Genomic DNA, 10633 nt, shown 5'->3' with positions numbered 1-10633 from the left:
AAGAAAATATTTACCCGCAATTCACTTGTCAAGATAGCAGCAGAACGCGTAGTGTGTGCGAGATAGCAGGTACAGAAAGGGATCGTGTTCGCACAGTGGGATTTTGGCAAGGCATTTCGGTTTACTGTCGCACAGAAACTAGAAAATTTCTGAGAGTGGACGCATTTTTTACACAAGTGAACGAGCAAACATACAGAAAGATAATTTTACTATTTGAAAAAGTTACGAAATCTCTAAATAAAGCGTTGAAATATGCTCACAATCGGATGTAATGTTGATGCAACCGGTAGGAAGTTTTGGCCACCAATACTAACACCATGGTAGCAGTGTGTGCACCCGCCTCATTCACACACAAGCACGGAACCACGCGCGCGCACGTTTACCGGTAGCACTTTTTCATGACAATAGAGTACGCTTCCAGGAACAGATTAGTGTGCGATTATTCGTGGCGGCATACCCCGAGTGCGGTCCGAAAGTGTGTGCAGCGAAGTGAAGCGCAATAGTGCACGGTAGTTCAGTAGTTGGTGGAAAAAGTGTAGCCAAGCGTTGGGAAACAGTATAAATCCGGCACTACTGTGTGTGTGTGAGTGTGTGTGCACGCAGTGATTGAAGCAAAGAACGGGTAAAACGACGCGCCGGGTGTGTTGAAGCGACGCGTGGTGTGGTAGGAGCTACCCGGGAAAGGGAGGAAGGATAAAGAAGCGGTTTCTGCGCTAGCGTGTTTGTGTGCGTGTATGCTCCCGGTGCGTGCGTCCGTGGGTTCACGTGTGTTGGTGAGTGTTTGTCGTTTTCGCGAGAAGAAGAACCTTTGCTAACGGTGGAGAAACACCATTGCAGCAAACATCCCAGCAGCCAGCCCGGAAACAAACATGGATCTCGGCGGTACGACGAAGACGGCGACGGCGGCCACTCCGGAGTCCACGGTTGTAGTGGAAAAGTCCTGCCCCGTAGCGGAAGTCGCTGAAAAGCCTGCAGCAGCATCTGGCAAAAATGGTACGTTTTCACTTCTCTCTCTCCCCTGTCTGCTGTGTGCGCTTGCTGGCGCTGCAAGTTGTGTCAAGCATTTTTCTGCTGCTGCTGCTGCCCTACCAACGATGATGATTTGCGAATCGTCAGTGCGAATGACGCTCAAGCGAAGGAAGCTTTGCGCTGCGCGCGTGTTTTTCCACCGAAAATGATTGTAAACAATTTATTGCTGTGTTTTGGCGAGCGGTCAAATTGTGCTGTTGTATTGCGCTTTTCAGGACGCACGGAATTTGGTACGAAACTCAATTTAATTTTTTCGTCATTTTAGGTTCGCTTCCAGACTCGAGCGCAGATTCAGTGAAAGATTCAGCTTGTGCTGCTGACTCCTCGCCCGGAAAGACAAACGAAGCGCCCAAGGAGCTGCTGAAACCACCAACGCCGCCCAAGAAAGTGTCAGACGATGCTGATGCCGTCGCAAAGGCGGGAGAAACGAACAGCATAGCGGACGCCACAAAAAGTCCCGCAAAACAGCCCGCCGTGCCAAAGTCGACGGATAGTGGTGGACCTGTCAAAACTGCCGTTGTCCCGCCACCATGTGCCGACCAGATGGACGATAACGAAGATGATGAACTGCTGAAGCGCATGGAGGCGATTGAGAAGGGAGTGGATTTGGACGCGGTAAAGGAAGCGGCACACCAGAATGGTATGCCAGAGAAACGGATGGAAGTGTCCCAACCGCAACGGGATGCCGGGAAGGTGAACGATAGTGCCAAACCGGCCGCCGCATCGTCCTCTGAGGTATCTTCTGCTGCCCAGCCGAGCGCACTAAAGATGGATGCAGCTGACAGCGCTGTTGCGGCCGATCCCGTTTCAAAAGTGGCGGAAACGGTCAGTCCGAATACTAAACGGAAGCTTGCGCCGGGTGAAGAGGCCGTCGGCAATGAGCCGCAAATGAAAAAAGTGCACGTTGTGGCCGATGCGACCGATGGACCAGAGTCGAGTGTTGCCAAGCCAAGCGCGGAAAGACAAGACGCTCCCGCCAAGCAGCCGAGCGAAATGTCCACCGAACCGCCAGGACCGTCGGAACCGAACGAGAAGCCTCCGTCGGTCGAACAGATGGAGGTAGATGAAGCTTCCTACTCCCCGAAAGATGTGGAACTGTTGCCCGACACCGAACCGAACACCGAGTCCGACCCGATGGACGAAAAGTCGGAAGAAATCAGCTCGTCGGTAGCGGAAGAGCCTGTGCGCCAGGAGGGCGATTCCACCGCAAACAAAAACAAAGCAGAACACTCGAACGTGTCCAGCTCGGACGATAAGGGCGCGGGTGGTGCGACGACCACGACGACGACGACTAGCGAAACTCCAAAACCGGCGGAGAGCAGCGAAGTTTCCGCCTCCGTTCTGCCAACACCTTCGGGCGATGAAGCCATGGAGGTCGATGAGGATGAAAACGATATAGCGGAGAGCAGCACGTCCGCCGATCCGTCTGCTACGGACGCAGTGCCGGTAGTGGAGCCACCGTGTGTCAAAAAGGTCGCGTACCTGTGTGGCGAAGACGAGGAACCGAAGGAGTCCGGTGTCGATGGGAAGGATTGTGTGGTTTCGACCGAGAAGCCAACAGCTGCCACCTCGGCCGCAACATCCTCGACGCTAGCCGCTTCTACTTCTGGAGCAGCGGCACCGATGGAGGTGGTGGATTCGGTAGCGAAAGCATCATCCAGCAGTGTTGCAGACGCTAAACCAGTCACCGACGTCGAGGAGGATGTAGTAGACAGTAGCAACGTTGCCACCACGGCCTCGGAGGAGGAGGAAAAGGTAGTGGTGAAGCGCACAGAAACGCCCACTGCTGCGTCTGTGAAGCTGCCGGAAGACAGTGTGGTCGGTAGCTCGCAACCCTCGTCCAGCAGCGATACGAAGAAACCGGCTTCAACGGAAAAGCGTTTGGATGAGCAGCTGCTGCGTGAAGCGGTTCACCGAAGCGGCTTGATGGCGGCAAAGGCTACTAGCACACCGAACCACAGCACGGCGGCAGCTGTCGTCACACCGTCGTCCTCCAATCCAGCGACCCCGACACCGAAAACGCTGAACCCGGTAACGACATCCGCCGTCAGCTCGTCGAACGTCTACAGCTCCACGCCGATTCATCCTTCGTTCGGGAAGGTAAGCTCGGGCAATGTGAGCAAAATCACGAACCCACCATCGTCGGTCGAAACCAGCAGAATAGAGGCGGACGATACTACGACCACGACCACCACCACCTCCTCGTCCTCCCCATCCGCCGCCGCCACCAGCCGCAACGAGCAGTCGGCATCGCTGGCGGAGACAGAAACGACGGAAGACAAGAAAGCGGGCGATTTGACGTCCTCGACGAAAAGTTTGCCTTCCACCACAGAAACAGCAACGACGGGAACATCGGATTCATCGGCGAAGAGCACCAAGAAGGAGCTGCGGCACGAAGACTCCGGCAGCAGTTCCAAGGCTAGCCAGAAAACGGTTAGCGATGTATCGGAAGTGGACTCATGCACAGGTAGGTTTCAAAAGCCGCTACACAAACGTGTAGGGTAGGATAAGGTTTCAATCAGTGTATGTGTGACATGTTGAATGTTTCATTTCAGCAGCCTCGGGTATGAACAGTACGGAAGAAATCAGCCTGTACGTGAGCAATGCCGGCAAGGTGAATGGCATCTCGTCGACCTCAGAAGGCTCGGATGTGGATGGTAAGACCGACATGACCAAATCATCGCTCGTGTCCATCAAGCGGGAGGACGACAGTAAAGCAAGCGTCAGTGCACTGCAGTTGGATCTGTCCCGTGCCATATCGCCCACGACCTCTGTCCAGCAGCAGTACGAAGTGAGCGTATGGTACGAGGGAAAGGAGCTGCAGTTCATGTCCGTGGAACGAATCCACGGCGGCGAGCGGGCAGCCGATCCGTCAGTAACCGCCGAGACGGTGGCGCACGATGCGTCCAATATCGATTCCTCTTCAAAGCAATCCTCGACTACTACCACCAACGGTAGTGTCAGCAGTATAGGGCCGTTCACGCTGCCGGGAGCGCAGGCGGCGGCTGCTGCGGCGACCAACGTTGGCCAATCGTCCGACAGTTCCTCGTCGTCGTCTGTTGCCACCGTAACCGGCGGTGCGGCAAAGTCGTCCCACTCCCTCACGGTGCCGCAGATGAAGCAAACCGTAATGGGGCCGAAGGCGCTCTGCGATTTGATGATTGACGAGTTCAAGAAGCTGCGGCGAACGTTTGCGCCGGACGAGGATGTCAGTGATAATGAGGAAAGTGCACACGGTCTGCTGAAGACTCCGAAAACGCCCGCCGTCGGGGGACGAGGCCGCAAAGAAAGTGCAAAGAAGAGTGCTTCCCGTGGTCAGAAGCGTTCGAAGGCGGCCGACAGCGACGACGATGAGGATGACGATGATGTGCGCACTCCCCGTGCGTCCGGTTCGAAGCAACCGGCAAAGCGCGCGAAGGGCACCGGTGGGCTGGCCGCTTCCTCGAACGAATCTCCCGTCGCCAGCTCGTCCAGCACGACGCCCAAGTCCAAATCGGTGCACCAGGAGCCGAAGCAGTTCGACATCTGCTGCTTGGCCCGGTGGACCGATCGCAAGTACTACGCCGGCCGGGTGACAAACTACCGCGAGGACAATAAGTACGTGGTGGTGTTCGAAGATGGCTGCTCCAAGACGCTGTCCCGGGACATTATCGTGTTCGGGGAGGACGGTGTGCTGCCGATAAAGCACCACTCCATACACGCGCTGACCGGCGGTGACACGTACGAGCCCGCCATCGTGGAGGAGATCAAGCGCAACGATGCCAATGAGGTCGTGTACGGTGTGCGAACGGCATCCAGCACGCTGGAGGTGACGGCCACCGACATCTACCTGACCGACGAGCAGGCCAAGTGGATCCACAACGCCTGCAAGGACAAACCGGACCCGATTCAGATGCTACGTGCGCAAGCCGCCGGTACGGGCGGCAGTGCCGCAGGCGAGGACGCAACCGGTGGCAACGCAGGGAACGCACCGGAAGGAAACGCAGCCGCGTCCGAGCTGACGGCAGAGTCGGGCGACAAAGGTGCACGTTCGACGCGCAGCAAGCGGGGAGCGAACGATAAGTCGATGACACCTGCCACACCGGAAGCGGGCTACTCGGGCGGTGTTGGTAAAAAGGGACGCCGAGGACGAAGGTAAGCGAGATTTGGTAACGTTTGGGCGTGTGGAGAAGGGTGAACAGCAAACAAATGCAGTTGCAGTGGACAGAACCCGTCCTTGCAACTAGCTTTTTGACCATCTGCTAACAAACGGATAGAGCTGTGTTGAGTAGAGCGCGACCACCAACGGTAGGGGGATCGCTAGAAGAAGGAGGGACGATCGTCACGAGCCGTGTGGAATGATTTTGTAATCATCTTTTCTTCTTTTTTTCGCTATGTTTATGTATTTATAGGCTTTCATAAGCGTGTTCTGACAACAAAATGCGCCCTTCTGTCCAATCACCGTTCTACACTTTTCATACATTTCTCTGTCCTTCCTACCACACATACTGATACTAAATAGCATAGTAATAGTATACTTACCACCACCACCACCACCTCCCAGCCAACCACTCCCCCCCACTACTAAAACTACCACTAAAATACTCACCAAAAACTTCAGAATTCCATCAACGGAGGGACGGAATCTTCCGACATTTTTAAAGCAATGACGACTGTGGAACGCAAACGAAGCATATGCGTAGTTCGTATATCCCTTTTTCCTTTTGAACCCGGAACGATGTATTTTAGTATATCATGATGTGTGTGGTGGCCCTGAAGAAATTTGGGACGCGGAGTGAAAAGGAATGCTATTTTGTTTTTCAATCTTGAATCATCATTATGAGAGCGTTCTCTCTTGCGCTTGCAAACTGGACACACACACCCTCTGTTTCCTGTTCATACAAACACACACACTCACACTACTGATGTGGACCGATGGATCCTCGTTCCACGTGCGTCATCTTTCCCTCGCGTAGCCCTCCCCGGTTACCACCAGCACAGAACCGTGGGGAGAGAGGCATTTGGTGCTTCTGAGAAGCTAACAGTTAGAACCTCACGCACGATATTCGACCTACAGAGAAGCATCATTACACACAAATCAAATTGTTTGGCATTCCTAATCCACTCGACAGCACGACAGCAACGTCTTGGGGCGGAAGTTTACAGCAGACAGTTGAGTAGAAAAAGAGCAAGAGAGAGAGAGTGAAAATGGTGGGTACGAGGCGCACAAGTGCTTGTGCCCTGGCATGATTTAGAATTATAAGCTTTCCCCATGCAAAGTTTTGATTAGCAGCACAGTAGAGCAGCGACAAAGTAAATGAGCAAAGAAAGAGGGAGAGACAGAGAGACAGAGGCGCAATCGCGCACAGAAAGAAGGTAATGTTTTATGATTAAGGGGAAGTAGGTGTGTAAGTTAGAGTAGTAAAATGCAGATAGCGATTAGTGTGTATCGTCGGTGTGCCACATCATCCACAAGCTACCTTTAATCAGTAATAGCCGTAGCAGCAGCAGCATGTCTGAGAACGTGCGGAACAATGCTAAAATGCCCCATAATCGCGCAAATTTCGAAACTATATCTACACAGTGCTGTGTATTTTAATCAATCTCGCCATTAGCTATTCGGTGTCCACACATTTTGATGCTGCATGTCCTTCCATGCGCGCGCGCGCGTCTCTTACAGTTTGATTTACCCCTTGCGCGCAGAGTTTGTCCTGTAGGCGTAAAAGTGTTGAACTCTCAGATGCTGCTGTTTTGTAGCGCAAAGGAGTAGGGCGTAGTTTAACATCGGGAACATCATCCTGCAAAGATAAATGTTGAATTAGAGGAGAGGAAAAATAGTTGCATTATATTTCACTGGTGTCTAAAGCGGTGCAACCTGCAATAAAAACAAGTCAGTTAGTAGAGCATACAATCGAGTATTGTAGTGGGATTTGGTGCTCACTACTACTATCACCACTACTACTACTACTACTACTGCAGCAGCAAGAGGCAATTGCCCACATTTTAAATTGAAGAAAGGGGAAGACTGTATCTTTTAATCTCTGTTTGGTTCTTACTAAATGCCGTACTTTAAAAACAGACAGTACTATATATAGGAGGATAGGATGGAATGATATCGTTACTAGTAACGTACGTTTTTGCTGATATACATAGGCATCTGATTTTTGCGCCTCTCCAGTAATCGGACAACCCCCTCTCCCCCTACCTACTAGTAACGGTAACGAAAATGTATTATGTGTTTCTTCCATGAATGTAATGACTTTTAACCGGGACATTACTCCAACGCTAGTTTGATATATATGCGAGGACATTAAACCCTAGAGTATCTAGTAAATAGCAAACAAAACAAAACAAAAAACTATCAGGCGGACTAATTTGGCGTATAATATAGATATATACGACTATATACGTATACACAGACACACACCTACACCTATGAATTTGATGTAAAATAAAAGATTGGAATAAAATGTTCTTGTGGCAAGGTAAAACTATGGTAAACACGGAGCAAGAGACAATGATGAATGATCATCTCATCCCTTAGGTTTTGCACACAACAGACAACTCATTAATTTTGATACCGTACAGACACAGGCACAGCACCAAAATATAATCCCGTTTTTTTTTTGTCTTGATCATCGCTCCTTGGGTGCATCATGCCTAAGGAGGAGTGATCACGGTGCGGTGCAAAACGACGAGAGCTGGACGAAAGTGCAGGAAGAAAGGATTGAACCTTCCTCTTCTACACACCTCTATATCAAACATTATGTAAAAACTCACCGGCCCTCGTAAGCAGTCTTACACAGATGTCTGCGGCCAAGCCTCTGTTTTTGCAATGGAAATATCAGAACTAGTTCATATGTTAGAAAATCATACAGGCGCGCACAAACGCATATACAAGTTTAGCGACACGTTTTAGCGATGAAGATACAACTATAATAAACCACACGATCCCTTAAAGTAAAGCATAAACAATGGTTCCATGTGAGAAGAAGAGCGCAAACTGTACGCGTGTTGAATGGCCGGCTAATCGAATAATGCACATTGATTCAAATGAGAATAAGCAAGGTTTGGAAGACGTGTGTCTGGTAGTGTATTAGAGAAAAGGAAGGGGGTAAGGCCGGGGACATAACCGATAGTGAACACCGATTTAAAGAGAACAGAAGGAACACGAACCCCGAACAACATGGACAAAGAGAATTGTTTCCACAGCCGTGTGAATGCTGCAACATTCCGCCGTTGACGTAGAGGAGGAGGAGGTGGTGGTGCATCGCCTACAGCGTGCCGGATTGATGAGAGCTTCATCCAACCAGCCAAGCAAGCCCCAGCCGTCAACAAATCGTCGTCATCCCAGCTTCCATCGCATTCGGCATCACGTCGCGTTCTGACAATCCGCAACTCGCGGTGCGTATGAAGATGCGCAGCGTTGTGTGCATCGTGCGCCAGATATCGAAACACACACACACGCTCTAGGCTGCCAACTCGCGAAGATTCTCCATTAAAACCCGGTTCAATAAACAAACCACCCAGACAAAAACGGATGAGAACAATATCAATGCGCGTTACTGAATTTACTCTCGCGGGGGGTGGGGCGTGTCCCACGTCCAGTGCGCGGGGACTCACGTTCTTTTAGCGGAACCAAAAAGGAGAGAGTGATAAAACAATTGTAAATTAATGAAATATGTAGCGACAAAACATCCAATGGTTCATATATATATTATATTGTCTTGTGTGCGCTGTGTGAGGAATGCCAAACATTTTGACTGTGGAAAAGTCGTGATTTAAAAAAAAAACACGCAACAAATAGGAATGTAGAATGAAGACATAATTACATACTTTACTGCACAACGTTAATGATTGCCGCAATTTAATAGGAATGTGAGCTTTTGTCCTTTTTTGACTCGAAAATCCACCCTTTTTGATGCTAGCACACACCACACCCCCTTTTGCACACGAAAAGTGGTGGTGGGTCATGGCAGAGAGGGGGGTGGTGGAGTAGACGTTTGGCAAAATGTTTGGCATTTGTCCCTATGTATCACACTTTTTACCTTCTTCGAAAATACACATTGCCACCTGCGCGCGCGTGTGTGTGTGTACCATTGGATGTAGTGTCTAGTGTTGGAGTTAAAGTAACCAGACGTTCGTTGTTCGTTCTTTGCAGAAAACAACTCCCGCCACCAGAACACATATCGGAATGTAGCGATGTATCGGATGGTTACGAAGAAGAAGAAGAAGTGCCTGTCGTTACAAGCCCCGAAACCGGACTCGACGCAGTGAACGGTGTGCAACCCGAGCTGCAGCGTACCGAACAGGAGTCAGTCCTTGCTAGTAAGTTCCCGCGCGAACATAAGGACTTGCGCTTGCCGGCTGAACCATTCCCATAATATAGCTTGCTAACCTTTGCTTTGCTATTCCATTTCACAGGAATGTACATCGCCTACGAGTACTTTGGCAACGATGGTAAAGACTCGCTGGATCAATTGCTCGGACCGATTCCCGTAAATGCAAAAACGCTATTCCGAAACAAACACTTTCTACTATCCTGTACCGTTCCTTCAAAGGTAAGGAGAAATGCCGGGTAACGCCACGTGATTGGTTGACCGACTTACGTTAACGCTTTTTCCTTCCTTCTAGAGCACTGAGGCCAATGCGAAACAATTTTCCAACACCCCGTTCGTGAAGCAACACATTCGGCATCAGATAGAGGCGGGTGGCGGTAAGGTGTATGAGTTTTTCGAGGACGTCCCGAAGAACAAGTACAAACAGTGTAAGCTAATTGCGCCCCGTCCTTCCATCACGGCGATGTACGTGCAGTGCCTAGCGAGCGACATTGTGGTAAGGAGCAGCAGCACACGCAGCTAAACAAAAGCTTGTGAAAGCTGCCAACTATGAGGTGCAGAAGCAGCTCCTTCATCTGTCCCCTTGTCCCTTTTGCAGGCCGTTTCGCACGAGTGGATTATACAGTGCTGTCAGGTGCTGATGCTTGTGGACCACAAACCGTACGCACTGCCGGCTGGCTGGTCGTTTCTCGAGAAGCGTTTCATCGACTGGGGCTGTGGGCGGGCAAAGGACAAGCGGGCAACCGCCACGCCGTTCGCCTCGGTGTGCATTAATGTGGCTAGTCTGTGCAAAGATTTCAACGATTTCTGGAGCCGGGTCTGCAAGCTGGCCGGCGGTACGGTGCGACTGATCAAAACCGAGTCTGATATTACCGAAAACCTGACCGGCTACTTGCTCACGGATCAAGAATTTCCCGAGGAGATCAAGATCAAAGCGACCCGCAATGGGCTGCTCGTGGTGTCGACCGTTTGGGTGGTGCAGTGCCTGATCATGGGTCGCGTCTGCCATCCGAGCAGTAACGAAAAGCTAACACAGATCTATCAGGAAGACGACTATTAGTCCCGGGACGTATGCAACAACGTATGCGGGCTGTGGTAGATAAGTTCTGTTCGTTTAGAGGGGGGGTCTAGTGCTATGTTTGTTACGTTTTCATAGTTGGATAAGGCGAAATAAATCGGCGCGAACAAAACATTCGACACCTTTTGGGGTGTGCAAAAGGTGCATGTGAACGTTTCCAGCAGAGCGCTGAGAAAAAGCGAAAGAAAGCGAAAAGCAACGACTTACC

At 50.9% G+C, this 10633-nt stretch overlaps 1 protein-coding gene across 5 annotated transcripts; it reads left to right on the top strand.

The window, feature by feature from the left end:
• The first annotated feature begins 58 nt into the window (after positions 1-58).
• On the top strand, positions 59-10565 carry LOC1281709 (serine-rich adhesin for platelets). Of its 5 annotated transcripts, none has more exons than XM_061644641.1 (8): positions 59-773; positions 838-993; positions 1295-3496; positions 3588-5163; positions 9170-9336; positions 9433-9569; positions 9643-9843; positions 9946-10565. In XM_061644641.1, the coding sequence occupies exons 2-8, from the start codon at positions 870-872 to the stop codon at positions 10405-10407; spliced, it is 4869 nt and encodes a 1622-aa protein (XP_061500625.1). In that variant the 5' UTR covers positions 59-773; positions 838-869; the 3' UTR covers positions 10408-10565. The 5 variants fall into 5 exon arrangements, with proteins under 5 accessions (XP_061500625.1, XP_061500624.1, XP_061500627.1 ...); XM_061644640.1 differs by having other exon boundaries at positions 3585-5163; XM_321661.6 differs by having other exon boundaries at positions 291-993; positions 3585-5163.
• The last annotated feature ends 68 nt before the right edge of the window (positions 10566-10633 follow it).

The sequence above is a fragment of the Anopheles gambiae genome, chromosome 2 (assembly GCF_943734735.2).
Source record: "Anopheles gambiae chromosome 2, idAnoGambNW_F1_1, whole genome shotgun sequence".
Lineage (NCBI taxonomy): Eukaryota > Metazoa > Arthropoda > Insecta > Diptera > Culicidae > Anopheles > Anopheles gambiae.
This window is presented reverse-complemented; position numbering and strand designations above follow the sequence as displayed.

What these genes read in the sequence shown, in the direction of transcription:
- LOC1281709 (XM_061644640.1), top strand. Translation starts at nt 870, where the DNA reads ATGGATCTCGGCGGTACGACGAAGACGGCGACGGCGGCCACTCCGGAG. An exon ending in AGCAGCATCTGGCAAAAATG is followed by an intron (nt 994 to 1,294) that starts GTACGTTTTCAC and finishes TCGTCATTTTAG; the next exon opens with GTTCGCTTCCAGACTCGAGC. An exon ending in ACAGGAGTCAGTCCTTGCTA is followed by an intron (nt 9,337 to 9,432) that starts GTAAGTTCCCGC and finishes TCCATTTCACAG; the next exon opens with GAATGTACATCGCCTACGAG.